The 19,758-nt window shown below is 41.5% G+C and overlaps 1 protein-coding gene across 1 annotated transcript; it reads right to left on the minus strand.

Moving 5' to 3' along the window:
* Window positions 1-2,108: 2,108 nt before the first annotated feature.
* MMD (monocyte to macrophage differentiation associated) lies at window positions 2,109-19,548 on the minus strand. The gene is made up of 7 exons (XM_040081865.1): window positions 19,463-19,548; window positions 13,299-13,380; window positions 6,907-7,067; window positions 6,004-6,078; window positions 5,491-5,592; window positions 5,041-5,110; window positions 2,109-4,308 (listed from the first exon to the last, which is right to left on the minus strand). Exons 1-7 carry the CDS (start codon window positions 19,489-19,491, stop codon window positions 4,108-4,110), a joined length of 720 nt encoding a protein of 239 aa, XP_039937799.1. The 5' UTR covers window positions 19,492-19,548; the 3' UTR covers window positions 2,109-4,107.
* Window positions 19,549-19,758: the final 210 nt, after the last annotated feature.

Here is a 19,758-nt window from a genome sequence, read left to right on the forward strand (position 1 = left end):
CATCTGAACAGATCCCTGAGAGCACATGAGCTTCATTAGCCAGTGATGTAACATGTTATAAAACTGGCCTCTCTGCCAGCCTTCTGCAGCAGGATTTTGGTTCCCCAGCTTATCCTTAGAGCAAGCACCCTCGCTCTGCAAAGGGAAAAAGCACTTCCCCCTTACTGCTCACCACAGACTGGAGGAGAATTCCTGGGGTGGAATCAACCCAGTGACAGAAACCCAGCTCAGTACCAAAACACCATCCACCAACACTACCCAAATACAAATCTGAAAACCCTCTGATCACGAGAGCCCGGCTTTCCCTGGGACTTGGACCTGTGAGTGGAACTTCTCTGGTGTTCAGCTGGCACCTGGGACACGTTCTCTCTGCTGAATTCTCCAGGCAGGCTGCAAAGCTCACACCAACCCTGAGGACGAGCAGCCTGGGGCAGTTTAGCCTCAGGGACAGTGTTAGCACACCGCTATTGCTTGTGCCACTTGGGCAGTGCTGGGAGTGCCGAGTTAAAGACATCCCAACACTTTCAACAGCCACTAGAGAATATCTCAGGTGTCTTTTGTCCATTCCCTTCCCTCTGACGGTGGCTGGTGAATTTATTCAGACAAATGATGAGTGAAACACTCCCAGGCAGCAGGATGGAGGAGCAGCCTCTGGCTGTTGGAGCGCAGTGGTCCAAGGCACAGGCCGAGAAAGGGAAGGCAGGAAACCCCCACACCCTCTGCCAGCTTTGCCGTGCCATCCCAATCACTTTTATCAACTTCCTTTAGCTTTAACCCTATGGCACTTATTGATGGGTGAAAGCAATCAGCAGCAGAGCCCAACATCCTGCACTTTTTAAAAATAGAAAAGCATGAAGATTTAGTCAAGCCCATGATGTGACCATGACAGCTTTGGTCTTCAGAGACATCTTGTAGCTAAACATACCAGACCCAAGTAATTGTGTAGAGGCTCTGAGCAGGAGGGGCATTTAAGCAAGAAAAAAAAAAACAACCTATGAAAAATTCTAGTATCTCCTCTTTAACTTGCTCATTCCAGCCCTAACAATGTGCATTTTATAGAATATCCTGCTGGAAGGGTCCCACAAGGTGACTCAAGCCTCCTTGGAAAGGACTTCCTTACTTACCTAGAACTGGGAGTTGGCAATACAATTTCTTACCATAATCACAAATCAGTAAGAGGAATGTGGAGCAGACAGGATTGGAACAGCAGCCTGCTTTTAGACCTCTTTTTGTTAACAGGAAGAAAAATTAATATTGTCTTTGTGCATTCCTCGCTGTTTAATTTAAACCAATACAATTCCAACAAGCACTCTTAGATAAATCCTTAAATGAAGTCCTTCATTTAACAGAATTATTTTTTGATGCACAGGATATTGTGTTATTAAAACATGACCTAGGAATATATCCAGTATTCAAAGTACCTGCTGCATCCCAGACATCTTCTGGGAAGGTCCATCTAAAATGTTTGCTAACGCTGCTTCATTTAGACTCAGCCTACTTGTTGCACTTCTAAAACCTAGAGGCAGAGAAAACACAGAAGCAAGTGCTTTCAAAAACATTTGCCTCAGGAAGACAAAGCCCATCTCTGTACTGTAGCTAGCATTAATGGAAAAAGCACTATCCTTCCTCCTGAGAGGAATCAGCCTCAAAAGCTGCAATTAGATGGAGAAAAAAAGAAAAGAATAATTGATATGCTTGCTTTTCAGACAGAAGCACATTTTTAGTTCAGCTTGTCTATATTTTATGCAATGATACTCCTCCAGGGATAGGAGCAAAATTATGTATTTCAATGTTCTAAGCTGAAATTAAAAAAAAAAAAAAAAACCCAATGGTATATAATGGTATAAGAAAACTGACCCAGAACAGCAAAAGAGAAAAAGCAAGTTCTAAATATTGACCAAAATTTAGAATTTTTCTTCCATACTTTCAAAAATTGAATAATTTGCATTGCAGTCTTTCCTACTGTTTTTAAAGCATTGGCTGAGCAGGCATGAGGGTCCTAAGCTTCAACTCAGGATCCCTTTTGTCAGGAGAGGCCACAGTGTCAGTCCCTGACTGCCCTGCCCAGGTGATGGAGGGGGAAAAAGCAACTACCAAGAATACACGAGTTTCCAAATTGCACCAAATGTTTATTGTTAGTCTAGTACATTCAGTATCATATTGACTAGAATACAGTAATTCAAAATATTTTTGGCGAATTGAAACTTTTTAAAAACCATTTCAAACACTCCAAAAAGCAAATGCCATGAAAAATTAACTTAAAATTAAAACAAACATATTCAAGCAATAGTTTAACTTTTGACTACAGAAAACTTTTACATGTATTTTAGTGGTTTTAGCAGTACTGCATTTCAACAAAATATATGGACTCACAAAATGTGGAAAATATTAAAATAGACACAATGTTAAAAAACTGAGGCATCCAGATGTGCAAGACTGTTGTAGCAGAATCACCTGCCCAGCTGTTCCCTTTGCTCTCCTTTGGGGCAGTTCATAAGTTTGCTATGGTGCTGCCACTTCTCTGATCACCTGCTATCATCACACAGCAATTCTTCAGTATCTTGAATTTAAAGTTTGTCCCTCTGGTAAATTCCCTGTACAAACGTAAATATTATAAAACTTGCAACCCTCTGGCAAATCTGAGTGAAACAGGACCTTTAAAACATCCCTATCTTGTTATTTATTGTTTGCAGACAGGCAATATCCAGAACAAAATCTGAAAAAGGCAACACATTTTGGTTTTTAAATACTGACATGAAAAACTGAGTAAATTATAAAAAGGATAAAGTCAATCTTAATATAAGACATTCATTACATAGTGGGACAGGATACAATGATGGGACAAACAGGATTACAATGACTCTTCTACACTGGTCATTAGAGCACATGTTCTAGTCATGACTTGCTACCACAGCTGGATTTCCTGTACAGACAGACAGCAACAAAGACCAGCTGGACTCTGTGTGAAGTCCCAGGATGCCAAATGACACCCTATCACGTTCTCCAAGCTCTGCTCCCTGCCAGGCTGTGCTTGTGAAGAACCCTGAGCTCCAGGTGCTCAGCAATGCTCTGCTGCTGCTCCCACCTGGATTTCCCAGCAGAACCACTCCACCAAAAGCTGGTGACAGCAGTCAGTTTAAGTCCCTTTGGAAATCTAAGCCTCAATGCCACATGTGTGTACATGGGCTGGGGACACAAGTGGCTGGGATGGGGGATATTTCCCACACAAACCCCCACCCTGGGCAGCACAGGTACACCTGGGAACCTGGAGGAGAAAATCACCTCAGCTATTCCTTTTACAGCTCTTCATCACGAATAAAGCCAGCTTCAGGTCTGGTTCAGTGGTATTGTAAATGAGCAGAATGCTGCCTTGTTAGAGCCCAGCAGAATCACATTTAGGTTTTAGTTTGTGAAAGTGGTTATTGCAATTACAGCTGCAATACAACCTTCCGAAGAGGTACAAAAAAATGTTCACTCCTCAGGACAGGGTGTGGAATGTAACCATTTCTTGCAAGAGTTTGCAACATGGGTAACTGCATAGATGACAGTTGTGTGTCTTCAGTTCAGCAAATGTACTTTTAAAGTTTACAAAAAACACAAAAAAATTCTATAAAAGTCACGTTATACCAAGATAATGGGTGGTAAAAGTAGATTAGTTGTCTCTGATTCATGTTTAAGAAATGACTCGTGGAAAGGTGATAGAAACAAATTTCAGGTCAAGAGCATTACATTTTCACTATTGCACTGACTTTACCATTTGAATGACTAATTTAGAAAAAATTCACATAGTTAGAAATCGTAAAATTAAACTACCATACAAAATTTGTTTGTAAACATCAGGTAGCCAGTTCTTTTAATGTGGAATGAACTCTTGGTTACTGCAGTACAGTATCTTATTTACAGCACCTGCCATGTGATGGGCAATGGCAGGACACAAACACCAGTTCACAGTAATTGTTGTTCACAGAACTACCAAAGTCAGTGCAGTTTTGCTGTGCAATTTTTCCAATTCCCCCAAATTCTTTAAGTCAAATAATACTGTTACAGAGGCCAAGTGCAGATTTTTTTTTTTTGTATATATCTGTAGATGTAGAGATATACATCATCTCATAAGTGACGAATGATGTCTGCAGGACTTCTGTAAAGGTACTTCCAAATGGCGTAGTAATGGACAGCAGCTGCTGTGGCCACGAAGACGTGCCAGATGGCGTGGGCAAAGGGGATCACTCCATCACTCTTGAAGAACACCACACCCAGGCAATAGATCAAACCTCCCCAGGCCACCTCCTGCAGTCCCTCGGTGTTGCTCTGCCAGGGAACAAGGACAGGGCAGGGTGTAAAGGGGGCAAAGTGTATTTATGCACTAAATACAAGGTGCTTTTCTCCCCTAAGCAAAGAGAGCTGGCTGTGACAGCTCAGAAAGTGCTGGGTAGGATAGATGGATGAGTGAGAAATGCAGTGTATTTATATGACACTTTGTGAAATGCACAATAATGTGTTTATATACTATGTTCCCACAGCGCTAAAGAAGTTATACTGGGACAGCTCAAGAACTAAAACAAGCTTGATGGCTTGCTTCATCAGCAGAGCAGGCAAACATGGAGACAAAGAAAACCACATTACTCTGTGGAAGTGATTAATGCAGCTCCTACCAGCAAGGCTGTGATACAGCCAGTTAAGGCATTAACTTGAAAATGTGTCAGGTTTATATTAGCAGCAAAGAGGATTAATCAACATTATTTAAAATGTGTAACTATAAATAAGTTTGGAGTAGGATGCTTTTCAGATGCACCAAGAAACACAGGCTCTCTTTACTACACAATGCAGCACAAATTGAACAAAACAAGGCAGCATTTCACTGAAATGTGAACTATAAATCCAAACTATAGGTGATTGTATTTGGTTGCTCTGCAGAGAACATTTATAAGTACAGTGTACTAAAAGGAACACCTCTGTAGAGGAAAGAGCTACACTGGAATTTAAGCTGGTTATAAAAGGCAAGTTTTGTTTGTTTGCACTGTTAATAGTCACATTTCTTACCATGGATGTCACTACCAGAGCAGGAGAAAATCCCATGGCTAAATAGAAAAAGAGTTCAACGATCTTATACCTAAAAAGGAACGATTTGAGTCACTTAAGGATGTGTACAAAAGGATGAACATTTCCTTCAACAGCAAAAAAGGACATTTTAAATTATGTATTGATATGGGGTCATTATTCAAAAAGCTTTCCATGCAGATAGATAACCGGTGTTTTATGACAAAATTAAAACTAGTGTTTATCTCTGCATTGTAGAGTTGCAGGCAATACCTTCTCTAAATACTGCCTAGATGCCTTCACTTGCAGTGGGTACCAGTGAGACTAAAACACTGAGAAAAATTTTATCTGATAAGAACCTTGGGTAGCTCATCTCCAAAATGAAAAAAAGTTTGGTCTTGTTCTCTGAGGATAATTTTCAGTTTAAAGTTAAATGCAAAGAATAATTCTTACTTTTCATGGTAGAGAAATACATAAAGGGTTCCTCCAGCAGCCATCAGCCAGATAAACCATCGCATGTGAGATGCCAGAGGTCCCAGCTCACGGAGATTTAACCTGGAGGCACGAAGATTCCAAGAGACAAAACTGATGAGTGAACAGACCACACTGACACAAGAGCAGCAGGGATTAATAAAAACAAATAAATACTCAGAGCTTTAACTACGGAATGATGGGGGAACAAACAATGGGATATTCTATCCACAGAAAGGCAGAAGGTGTTTGCATTGATGGGTGGAAAGCGTGAACTGAGGTACGTGGAATATAAATAAACTACTTTCTCATGTTTTCTAGCATCACTGTCTGTTCAGCAAGGCCCAGGATTACAATTGCATTGCAATGTCTGTAACAGCACAGAATGTGTTCTATTGCATCCAAGAAGGCATCTATGGATTCTGGAAAGCTGCAATGACAAACTGTTTGCTTTGGGAAAGCTTTAATTCTGCAGCTGTGGTCCCCAGTTCTTACCATGGTGCGTAGGATGCTGCAATGAAGACATAGATCATCATTCTGTCACACATGTGAAAGCAATGCTCCATTGTCCTAGGGAGAGAGAGACAGAACAGGTCACCATGACACATTTGGGAAAGACTTTTGCACCATCTCATTTTCCTGACATGCTTTGGAATTACTTTGGGGAAAATACCATCACCTCCATCCCTCTTAAAGCCACGTGGAGGAAGTGAGACACATAAGAGCTGAGCACTTCTCCAGTCCTCTCCTCTCCTCCATCCCACCTGGCATCCCTGTCACATCAACTCTGCCTAATCCAGACACTGTTACTATTTAGTGATTACTGGCTAAATCCAATTTATAGCCCAGAATTATTTAGGGGTCTTACAAGAGAAAAATAAATATTCTTAATAAAATAGAATAAAATGTAAAATAAAATGTAAAATAAAATAAATCATGTCAGTTTTGCTATTGCTGCCTTGGTCCCAAGGAGGTTTCCTGATTGTTAACTGGGCATTGGCAAACGCTGTGTTCCTCAAAGCACTTGAGCATGCCATAGTCCCAGACAATATCTTTATATCTGCAATGGGATATTATCCATCAACCACTTACACTATGTTTTTCCCATTCTGCTTCTGGATTAAGAGCCACTAGGACCTACGAAAACACATCTTCTTTGTGACAAGGCAGCAGACATTCAAGTTCACTGGTACATTGTTGGAATTCTAGAAACTTAGAATTTGGGGTTTTAGGGGTACATGAGCTTGGTTCACTATTTCTTCCAAAAAAAAAAAAAATCAAGGGTGTTTTTATCATGATTCAATAGAAAGTAGCACTCCAACCTCCTGTAAAATTGGTTTTGACTGAGAAACACGATGGAGAAACATCACGAGAAAGTGAAACATTTTCTCCTGCTACCTTAAGTGACTCTTTTTCCAGGAAATGATGTGGAACACGGTGGAGACGATGAAGAGGGCGCAGAGCCCCACCCCGTACATCCATGCTGTGATCTTCTCCCAGCGGTCATCGGAGAGCCGATGCAGGAGGGCACTGCCCACGATGGCAGGAACAATGAGGAACTGGCAAAACAAAAGGCCACTGTCAGGTCTCCGCTGTGGTGCCACCCACAGAGCAGCACCAGCAGGCAGAGCGCTCAGCCCCAGCCAGAGAGAGCTTTGTCATTTCATTTTAAGTTGACACATCAGCACCAGAAATTCAACAATGTCTCAGGCATAGGTTAGACCTGTTTTTTCTAAATTTCTCCCCCCATGGTACCAGGGAGGGTTACCAACTCCTCTAGCCTTGACAGCAAATTCTTTTGTCTAATTCGGTAAGTATTAGCAGTGGTTTTATTTTCACATTCTGCCTCACGTTTTCAAACCATGTTGATCTTACTCTAGGCTTGAATTTACGCCGCCTCTTGTGCACAGACACAGATCACAAGACAGATCAAAATAAACTTGAATCCCAAATGAAAAAAACAAAGCATTTAGCAAAGTGCAGTTGCAGGAATGAAGCAATAGTTTTGCAGAACTTAGGTTTAAGCTATCATAAATAAATTAGCTGCCAACTTCTCTCATGAATAGATTTTTAATGCACAAAGATGTTCTTCTAATGCAGCGTATCCAACTGTTTTCATTCCCACCTCCCTCTCAAGCGTCTTTAATTCACTTCTTCCAGAACAGGCCCCATTCAAACATGATAAAATTACCACACTTGCATGAAGCATCCAAGAAGTGGCTGCAGGCTTCACATACAGTTTAAACTACACTCCCTTCTAGAATAAAATATGTGATGTACCTCTATCTTCTTGAGGAAAAGGCAAATAGAAAAGGGAGGGAAGGAGAAAATAACCCAAAAAAAGCCTAAAAAACACCCTATGTCCAACAAGTGTTTAAAGAAGAGAGCTCACTGACTCAGACATTTCTACCCTTCTCCTTCCACTATCAAGTCAGCCTTCCAAGTTACACTGCACAAATTCCCTTCCAGGCCCTACAGCATGTCTAACATGCTAATTTGTTCCCTTGAATTGCAAATAAGCTTCTTAGGTTAAACTCTTGGTAATTTAACCCAAGTCTCATATGTTAAACAATAAAGCCAGAAACAAGCAATGTTTAAACAAATCTGGCCACTTTGAATTACAGGTTTGATAGCTCAGACTGCAGAGTTCTAGGCTAGGCTGACCTGTCTGTCCTTTATCTAATTACAGGCTAGAGGAAATTGAGGTTTTGCTCAGTGCAGAGGATGCAGAGCGAACTGAATGGATCTGAGAAGCAGCTGGTTAAGCCAGAGAATAACAACAAAAAACAAGTGGGTTTTCCTTCTGGCTTTGAAATACATCAACTGTAGCTTCATTACTATTGAATTTTCTTGTGTTTTGCAAAATTTAGTTTATTTGTGCCAAAAGCTGAGAGACATGGGGGAAAAAAAAAAAAAAAAAAAAAAAAAAGCATTCATAGCACGGGGATTAGAGGTGAAAACATTTCCCGAGCTCCTTGTAATGAAACTATGGAGGTTGACTTGGTGCACTTCAAGGCCAGAAATAGTGCCAGCCTGGCTTCTCATTTATCACCAACCCTAAGTTTCCATGCACACATCCTGGATAGCCCCCAAATGCAGGGAAGGTTGAAATGTGTCACTCCTCAGGAGATCAGTCCCTCCTGTTTTCCACACATGACACACAGTGTGAATGAAGTGTGGCTGAAGCCCCTGGGACAGGCAGGAACTGATGAGATGTGACAGCTGCTTCGTTTCGTTTTTGCAGGCGACAGGAGAAACACTGGTGCAGCCATGGCTCTAAACTGTACAGTCCCACTGCGTCCGCATTCCTCAGTTTCCTTCCCAATTTTTGGTGCAAATTTCAGTTTTGAGTAAACTTGACAGAGAACTAAAACATTTCAGAGAGATCGAGTACCCATAAATTCCAGGTAAAGTACTCCAGGTAAAATAGCAAATTCCTACTAATTCCCTCTAACAGGCTAGGCATGAGCTGCTCAGGGACTCAGACAGAGACCACTTCATAGGAAAAGAGCCTCTTTGGGCTTTAGATTTAGATGTTACACAGAATAACCTGCCTCTCTTACACAGACACCCCAGCTTTTTACTAATTTTCTCAAACAGATATCCCACAAGCTAAATTGTGACATGGGATGCTCAAGGTGGCTAAAATGAAGTTCACGTCAATCACTTTTTCCAGTAATTATTGTGCATAAAGTGATATGGTTAAAACAAAGAAGCAATTCTCATATCACCTCTTTCTTTGCACCTTCAGAATCAAGAGTACAGCACGTGAATGAAGACCTTAATCCTTTTCTGCCTTGTCTTGCTTTAAAGAACAATTCTACCTCTCACAGGGAACAGCACTGTATTCCATGAGGACTGATTGTTTTTTCTAAGTGATCTTTTTGAACCATTTTCCTCTCTGTCCCTGACAGGCACCATGGGAACAGTTAGACAAAAAAAGATGTTTTATAACTTTTTTTTTTTTTTGGCCAAAAATAGCTAGATAAAATACAAAATCCAGAAATTATACCCTGCTGTTCCAGCCAACAGGATGAAAGTTCTTTAGATGACAATGCCATAACTGGTAACATATGGTACAGTGGGCTTTACCCATCTTACAAAAGAAATATGAAACTTTAGTTCATAAAAAGGCAGATTTTCCCATGTTCATTTGAAGAAGTTACTTGCACAAGAATTGCATTTTAATCTCCAGTTTTCAGAATGGAAAAGCCATTAATCAGCCCTTTATTAGGAGGGGAATTTACCAAAAACGGAATCAGAGAATCAGAACTAACAGAATGAGTGGGATTTTGCTGTGTCATTTTACAGCATGACAAAGCATTTCTTAGCATTTCCTTGGAAAAAAAACAAAAACAGCTACAAGTCTCAAAATCTTGGCTTATCTCATCATGGAGTGCAAGTCTTCTGAGTGGATATCATCAAACCCTGTAACTGAATGTACTGTGAGCAAACCCAGAAACTGTGATGTGCAAATTTACTAATTTTAGCACCTAGATTAATCCTGGCTGCATCAGAAGTGGGGCTGGAAAGGAGAGACCTGCAGAATAAGAGAGAAGGCAAGAGCTTCCTAAGCTTAAAGAGAAATGCCAGAACAAAATGAGAGAATGATGTTACAAGCTCTTTGCAGTAAGGAGGAAGATAAAGGATTAAAATATGTTTATTTACATCTACAGGTGGTCTTTCAGAATAGATTTCAGCACAACTTCTGTGCGGTGTATTTTGGGGAACCAGCTACCACAAACTCTGCTGTCACAACAAGCAAAAAATCTTAAGGCACAAAAAAGAGTCTGACAAAAAAAGCCGTGAATGTGATCAGGGTCTCCTCAGGGAAACTACACTCTCTGGTTACCAACTTACAGCAAAATATCCAGTACCTTCCATCTGTCTGGGGCTGTTCAGGATACTGCTCCAATGGTCAGAATTTAACCTGTATTCTTTCCATATTTCTCTAGACAACCTCTGCCACGGAGAGCTTTAAAAACCTGCTGGAAGTTTTGCTTTTGTATATAACATTCCTGGAAAATGAAGTTATTTTCCTTGCACGTCATGCAGGCAGTGACAATGCCCCTTGATGCACAAGCCACTGCAGCAGAGCATGGTCTCACTGCTGCAATCTCATGGGCCTCTCACTGGGAGGGAAACACTAAGCGCACAAAGATGGTCCATGCACTTCCTTTTTGGAAAGGAAGGCAACAGAAAGAGCAATAAAGCTGCCAGCCTCACCCCAAAAAGGTGACACTTAGAGGGAACTATGAAGGGCTGTGCCCATCTCCAGCTGCTTGCTCCAGGAGTGCACTCCTGTTGCCATCTCTCACAACTTTTCAATTTTCCCCTAACTTTAGGAGACCAGCAACATGGAGTGAGAGGCCCATGAGCAACTTGGGCTGTGCAACACAGAGATCAGAGAAACTGCTTATATCACTCAGTGGGAATGGAGACATTTTCATCAGAAGAGCCCTTCTGAAATTTTGATGACCCCTTCTTCTATGTTGAAATGGTCTTCTAAATGCTCCAAGTCTCATTTTTTAAATATTTATACTACTTCTGTTTTTCCATGCACTTCACTAACCCAACCTGGAATACGGACTATAATTTATTTGTAAGAATAGTTACTCCTTTTAAGGCAGTTGAAAGAAATATTTAAAGCAGCATAAAGCAAGCCATGTCTAAATTCTGTCTACCTTTTGTCTGATAAACCTTACATACACCAGAAAGCTTCATGATGAAAAAGCCATCTCTCCCCGCCAATTCCCAAATCCTTGCTCTTCTCACACACTGTTTCCTTCCTCTTCCTCTGAACACAGAGAACAATTTTGCTGTTTTCAACTACTTTTCTGCCATTCCTGTCTCCCAGTGTCTGAAGGCAAGTCAATGCTTCATTTAAAGCTAAAAAAACAAAGCCAGACATTTAAAATAGCCTTACAAGTAAGAAATGTAAAGATCCCTTACCATGCCACACAAAGCTACCTTTTAAGTGTTTTACAAAAAAATTGTACCTGGGATTCTGTAACCTCCTTTATCCTTATTTTTTTGTTGCCTTTTTTTTTTTTTAAATTAAGCAGCTGCCATAAACTGATTCCTCTGTATTCTTAAGTCCAAAACCACATGGGATACCTACTGAGAAGTACAGCCACACACAAAGTAGAAGGTGACTGCTTCCTGAATTATTAATAAACGTTCGGAATGAAAATATATTGGAGAACCATTGTTGAATTCTGTTTCATAGAATCATCAATGTCTAACTGAAAACTTGCAGCAAAGACTCAGTCATTTGACATTTAGCAAGTCTGTGACACAAAGGAGATGAAAACATCCCCCCCCCAGCTTTTGCTGTGCTTTCCCAGCTTAGACACCCATTTCAAGACTTTAGATATTGAACTAAAGTTACTGCATATTTATTTTAGCAATTCATCGTATGCTTTAGCAGGTAGCTTGACTGCTCAGAAAGTAATCAGACAGCTCCACCAGAAACTGCAGCCTACCAAAAAACACTGATCCACCTTGGCTGTCACCTCCTGCTAACAGGCAGGAGTAAAACATACCTGTTTTTCAACTAGGCGAAAGCTGAAATTGCTAAGGAGCACGGCAATGTCTGCCAGATATTTTGAAATCTAACCTTTTGGCCAGAGCAAACAAGATTTGCACAAGGATTATGAGATAAACTACATATTTGTGCTAACTAACTGAATGTTGCTTAATTCCCTAGGCAAATAAGCATATATTTACATAATGCTGTACATGAGACCCCTGGCTTAAGAACACAGGAGCATCAGTCAGCTTTATGTCTATATGCAAAACCAAGGTGATTCTGTTTTTACCAGCACCACAGAGCTGTATGTTGGTTACTTATGAAATACATAGAAGGGATCCTTAAGAACAGAGCTCCTTCTAGAACTCAAGAGTCCCAGGCACTACTTTGAGCTTTCATATCTGCAGCTCACTCAGACACACTGGAGATAAGAGACTGAGGACAATGTTAAACATACTTCAGATGTTTGGAGTTGAGGGATTGAAGAGACGCACAAGCTGTTTTTATAAAAGGGCAAATGCTATCTTAAAAAGCAAACAAACACATTTTTAAGTCCTTTACAAAGTGCCAGACAGCAAATTAAACTTCCTAATTACTAAAAGGAAAAAAAAAAAAAAAAAAAAAGGGGACTGCTTTTGTTATTCTTCATGTGAATACCATATATTCAAACCTAGAAATAGTCCTTACATTACGAAAATAAGGAAAGACTTGAAATTTCAGCAGGGCTGTCAGCATTATTGGGGCACCTTGCAAAATAGCAGATTTCTTAAAAGAGTCAGTAGGTATCAGAATTAAAACATTCCAGCTTTTGTAGTTCATACCCACAGATAGTCTGATGAAGTCTTCCCTCCTGTCACATGGATAAATCTTTCTTGTACTTCCAGTTTACAATTTGCACACTACGTCAGCACAGACCTGGGAAATCCACCTTGTAGGCTAACTAGAAGTGGCCTGTACCCCCTTTACTACAGGCATTCTTTGACTGGGGGGAAGAGAGGGAAAATAGCAAGTTAAAGACCTGTAACAATGGTGAAAAGGAATCTTATGAAGTATCTGGAGTTCCAAGAGATTCAAAATATTTCCAAGCATACAATTTTCTGGACGGTTACCGTTAACGCTTCTATGCACAAAAACAGAGAGAGGCTGTTGATATGAACACAGTGAGGGCAAAGGTAAGCATTTAGCAAGCCAAACCCACAAAAATTTATTGAAACATCTGGTTAAAAAAATTAGGAAAATAAGTCAGAAGTATACTTACTGCATGTGTGTAACAGTTAGCAGCATGTTCATAGCAAGTGGGTTTGTAGCGGCTGTTGGCTGGAGCTGGGTGGTTCATGAACCTGTTGAATAATTAAGAAGTATTTTTAGGAAAGTTACTAAAACATCTCTGAGTGTCGTGAATGAAATGAAGGAATACTTTCAACCTAGTAATGTTAAGAATTATAAGTACGGACGTTCAAAGTAACTGTGATTTAAACTGCAATTTTTCCCAAGTAAAGTCTCTTACGAGACACACATGTTAAATAAATTCCTGTGACTGCCTGGTGCAAGGGATGGTTATCTTTAATCAAGAGTTCACACAGAACAGTCAGATTCCCTCTTTTCTGACAGTTTGGTCAGATGAAGAATGAACTATTTCCTATTTAAATTACATAGTAAGAACTCAAATTATTCTTGAAATATGGAATTTATCATAGCTGTCAAGGGTTACTCCTCTTTAAAGAAGTCCTTGAAACTGCAGCAATATTCCAGTTTGGAACACTTGAACACTGACTTTTTGACTCCTATAGCAAGCAATATTTGTATTTGGAGCATGAAGTGGGTCATTTTTTCTGATCTCGTGTCTCTAACCAAGAACCAAACATCCCCTACACCGGGATGATGAAAGGAAACTCTGATGGTCAATTCCAAAGAGGAAACATTTCAAGAGGTTTGCCATAGACATTCCATCCTTTTCTCTAAGAATTTTCAAACATTCTAACAAACAAACAATCACATCAAATGCAGTCCATGCAAGCCGAACAGAATACGATGAAACCTGAGAAAGTTTCCGAAGAACTTGCCAATGCAAACGTTTTCTTTAAGTGTATTAAAAAACCCAAACACTTGAGCTGCTTCAGTGAAACTCAGCCATTTAAACCTGTGTCACAACACCTGTAGAAGACAGCACACACCTATATGCAACAGGCAAATGAAAGCTGTGAACTTCTCCAGCTCCAGTCTGTTATTCCACCACTGATGACTCCCTTGTAAAAGTGATTATCTTTCACCAATAATTCCAGTTTACTCCAGGCTATTCTAAAACTATGCACTGAAAATTAGTCTGCTATTCCAGAAGCCAGGAACAGCTTCACGAGAAGTACAGAACGTGTCTGTATGCTCAGAAATGAGAGCAGCTTGGTTACCTAGATTTATACAAAAAGCTTGTTAGACAAACTCTGGTCCTTCCCCATGTCCCCCCTGCTTTAAATCAAAATTAATCATATTTTTATGACATCTATAAAAATATTGGCCAATCTCAAACCAGGGAAAAACAAACAAACAACTAACTAAAAAAGTCCAACCCAAATCTTACAGTTGGCATAAGCAGTTCCAGATTCTTGGGATATTTCACTTGGTTTTCTTGACTGATTTACTAAGTGACTTCTAAACCACTTTTTTTTTTTTCCCCTAAACTGAAAAATGAAAATGTAGCAGCATTGGGAAAATAACACCATGTCATGATCCCTCCCCAAACAGTAGTAATTTCAAGGAACAGTTTCATTGCTACTAATACAAAGGCTAAGAAAATGTGGATTTAATTTACAGACACAGAACACAAATGGTTAGCAAATTAGTACCCCTGCAGGAGTTAATACGTGGTTAAAAATGGTAATTCTTTTGTCTGTGACAAATGGCACCTTGCTCTCCTCTCCAAGAAGACAATGACACTCCCATCACAAAGGCTCGCAGAATATTTGGAAAATTACTTTTTTCCCAGTGCCTCTATGTCTTCAACAGCTGCTGAACACCACCTCGGCATCCTCTAAAGATGGAACATTCAGTTTGCTCGGTTCTGCTTCCAAGTTAGGAAAATGTTTAAAAATAAAAGCATCTGTTGGCTCAGTGAGTGGCCAGGCTTGGACTGCCCTTGTCCAACTCCATAAATTCAAAGTCATGGGAAACCTTTCACTCGTTACATTAAGAGTATTATAACATTACTTTGTGGTGGTATCTTGAAAGCCTCACAAGAAATAAAAAATAAAGAAGTCAAACAAACTCAAACCAAAAGGAATAAGCTTATACTCTGTAGTAGCTTTATCATTCCTGTTGTTCCAAATTTCTATATAGGATACAATTATCATATAAAACTCTATAAATAATTGACACCTCCTAGTAGGATCTTCTATTACCCAACAATAGACTACTTTTATTTTTTTTTCCTTTTTTTCAGTAGGAAATACACTGCATCTTTCTAAAGCAATCACATTGGATCTAGGAGTAATGTTAGATTTTAGAACTATGAACAAACACTTTAGAAATTAGGACCTCTTACTGTCACTAATTTAAAGACATTTATTAGTAGAACAGAACATAAAGACAATAACAAATCTATCCTTTCTGTGTTACCTACACAGAGTTGGGTTTTTTCCCCCTATTTTCTTTGTGGCAGCACAGAAATGATGCAAATATTCTGCCCCAGAGCTCCAGCAGAATTTCGGCATTAGCAACACCTCACCCATCGCCTTCACCTCAGTGTTTATACCAATAACACCAACACCATCAGTGTGTTCTGGCAGGAGGGGAAGTGTTCAGCTTTACCTCTGCCTTGCAGAAATGGGTGGCACAATGCCCCAGCACCAACTCTGCTTCACATCTGAGGGACCTGCAACCTCCTCTCTCCTCTGAGAGGGATCAACAGGCTGCAGCCCCTGATGCCAAACACTGAAAACATATGCTCAGGTCACTACTCACAGGCAACAGTCTCAGTAAAGCAAAGTTTCAGTTATTCACCTCACCTCTGCCTTTTGATAATTGACTATTTATAAATGTTATCAAGAACAACTTCAGAGGGAGGATCATTAACAAGGTGGTTGTAGGGGCAATAATGCTAGCCAGGACTTCTCTGAAGTTCCTTTCACTTTCCAGCTTGGCAGTTTAGGTTTAATGTCTAAAGAAACAGATGTGAATTTAGAAAATAGCTGCTGTTATATTAGTGATGTGCTCATCAAAACCAGGAAAATTATTTTGACACACACTGTTAAAGTCAGTCATGTACTCCTGCAGTTATAGACATGTATGACATTGCAACACAAAGGCAGAAGAATGTGGTTGCAGACTTATTCACATTCTAGAGGCAAAAGAGCCCTGTTCTTTCTTAAAGATAAATAAGTAAGCAAATAAACCCCATGCCACCACCACCAATGAATGTTTCTTGTTTCCTGCTTTGTGAATACTCCAACACAGGGACATTGTTCTTCCTCCTATCTACAGGTCATGTTTGCCTCTTCTGGAAAAGATAATTGTGGGAATTATGATCTCACCTTCCTAAAAGGGGAAGCTCAGTAAAGAGCATTCAGACGCCGTTTACTCCTAGACAAAGGCTCTCTGTAACACAGCCATTAAGGCTATTATCAAATGCAGGACAGTCTGATAAAGTCCCACTGAACTGAACCACAGTTTACAGGAAATGTCTTTAATTGAAGCCTTTTCAATTCTCTAGCAAATCTCTAATGTATTCTTTAATAGCAGATCTGGTGAAGCCAGAGTCATTTAATAGAGGATATGCAGCACATTTCACAAGGATGCATAAATACTTCTCCATGACAATCCAAGATATCCAAGACAAAATAATAATGCCTTCAATACCAGAATAAGAAATTTCTGAAATTAAGAGACTAAGAACTGCCTGCAGCCAGCCAGAAGAGTAGAATGCTTTTGCACTGAACTGAGCTGTGAGTTCTTTTTCACAATTTAAATTCTCAATGTTCAGATCTACTCAAGGCCAAGAAGTCCAAGACTCAGAATTTCACAGCAAACAAACAAATTTTGATGAACATATTCCCACTATAAGCAGGAAAAAGGTATTGAGAGAGATGTATGGCAGTTTAAAACAAAAGGGAAGAAACTCATACTCCTCCCTTCACACTACTTGATCATGGATCTTGAAATACTTCAAGTATTTTAAATACTATACATGCAGACTGATCCATCCTTTGTGATGAACCCTAATTCTCAAGCTCCTATTCATTTCCAAGGAATAGATGCGGTATATTTCCCAGAGATTCCAGAAGAGAAGACAATATTTGGGAGACAAAGGAGAAGGAAGATCCGAGGGTTCTTAATGCTTTGTCTTTGCATGCAAAGCCAGCTTAGAAAAATAAATTACAAAACCCCAAATCCATTGCACATATCTACATGGCATTTGTCTGGCATCGCAGCAAGCTTAGACCCCAAAGTGCAGAAGGGAAATCAAATCTTGCCTTATTGACGACTCCCAACTGCTGAATGAATTATTATTTTAAGCACAAAGCAAAATGTCAGTAAAACCAGCAAGCACTGATAATGGCCTCAAAGATCTGGATCTTTTTAGTCTTTTCAGGAAGTATATTTCCTTTATTCAGCTCAAAAGACCTCATACTTCCTTTTATCAGCTTAAAAGCACATTCCCTCTTTTTGTGTCTTTCTTTCTTTGTGCTTTCCAGCAGCAGGAGAAGCCATTTAGACCTAATAAACCACAAATAACATCATATGAGAAATTGCAACAAGGTGGGTGTAACTCCACAAAACCAGCAGTAGCATACATCAAATGGGGTTAAAAATTGCCTCATTATCTAAATATATGCTTCAATATCTATGATGTCATCTAGGCTCTTTGTTTTCAAGAGGAAAACAACAACAACAAAAAAATTACAAGCAGGTCAAAACAGATCTGCACTACATTTTCCTGATGACCATTTAGATTAGATTTTGAAGAGAAACTAAAGGATTTATAAAAAGCTTGCTTGCTTTGACCAAATTGGCTGATATTTCCTCTTTGCAAATTCATTCAGTTAAAAGTAGATCCATATTCCTCTGCACTAGGCACCTTCCTTCCTGGATTTGAAAATATCTAGCTGTTGTTTGTAACTGTTCACATAATCTTTACTAACACTGAACATCTGAGGCACAGAAATAACTCAGATCAGTGCAGAAGCAGTTCCCTTATTTGGAAATATCAGTGAAATCACAAGCAGTGTGAAGGTTCATGTACTTACAGCATGATACTAAAGATAAAAGGAAACCTGCAATACTCTGAGAATCCACAAACAATTCTGCTATCGTACATAGATTCGGTCATGGAAAAAAGTGTCTGTGCATCCCCTTGACCTCCTCAAAGCCTCCCCAGCCTTCTGGCAAGTACATAAGGCAGCAATTCAAGCAAAAAGTGGGCAGCAATCACAAGTCACCCCAGGTGCTGCAGCACATCTGAGCTCAGGGGCAAAGGACCAAGCCAACCGAGGTGTGGGCTCGCACAGAAACCACGTCCGACCGCATTCATATTTTTCTCTTTCAGTTTTATTTCCCTTTTAATACTTAAGTTTCAGTTTCTTGAGCAAGTTGGTGAAAGGAGAGCAGGGCAGCCCTACAGCAGGTTCCTGGGCAGGGAAGCCACAGTGAAACTGGCCTCACCCAGGAGATGGGCAGTCCATCAACAGCTATAGGCCTGGCATCTGCACAAAGAAGAACCAAAGCCCACAGATGTTTATCCAAGAACCACGATTACAGGTACCCAGCCGACCTCCCCTGAACATGAGCAGCATCTTCAGCTGAATGAGGGTTGATTTTTAAACTGAAAAGGCATAGATTTAGATTGGATACTAGGAAGAAGTTCTTCCCTGTGCGGATGCTGAGGCCCTGCCACAGAGAAGGAGCAGCTGTCCCATCCCTGGCAGTGTCCAAGACCAGTTTGGACAGGGCTTGGAGCAACCTGGTCTAGTGCAAGGTATCCCTGCCCATGGCACGGGGTGGAATGAGACGAGTTTTAAGGCGCTTCCAACCCAGAGCATTCTGTGATTCTGTGATACTCAGCGCGCCCGCGGAGGCAGCAGAACAAGGAGCTCCATGGCCACACGGAGCCGGCGGGTGCTGCCCCAGCCCGGCCCAGGAGCCACAGGTCGGGCCCCGCGGGAGCGCCGCGATGCGCGGCTGTGACACACGGCCGGATGCGCGAACCTTCACCCACTTAACGGCGGCGATGAACAAACAAGCACACGAACAAAAGACCCTCCTCGCCCCCGCCCGCTCGCATCCTTCGGGACCTCGCTGCCCTCCCCGCCCGGCACCGGCGAGAAAACCGCGGCTCCCCCACCCACCCCTCACCCCGCCCGGGGGTCCCATCCCGTGGGGAGCGGCTCGGGCAGGAAGGGGGATCCATCCCCGCCGGAGGCGCGGCGAGCTCACCTCCGGAACCGCTCCCGGAGCCGCCGCATGGGTCCGGGGCGGGGGGTCGGGCCGGGGGGCTGCGGGCGGCTCCGGGGGCGGCTCGGGCCGGGCTCTGGGCCCGCATTGGCGACCGAGCAGCCAAGGCGCGCAAAAGACGGCGGGCGCCGGGCGGGCTAAGCGCGGAGCCGGGCGGGCGGCGGCCGCTTTAACCGGCCCTGGCTCCGCGCAACCCCCGCCCCGGCCCGCCCACCGCGGCCCGGCCCCGCCGCCGAGCGCGGGAGGAGCCGGCCCGGCGCGGGCAGCCGCGGCATCGC

This window comes from Hirundo rustica, chromosome 18 (genome assembly GCF_015227805.2).
Source record: "Hirundo rustica isolate bHirRus1 chromosome 18, bHirRus1.pri.v3, whole genome shotgun sequence".
In the NCBI taxonomy this organism is placed as follows: domain Eukaryota; kingdom Metazoa; phylum Chordata; class Aves; order Passeriformes; family Hirundinidae; genus Hirundo; species Hirundo rustica.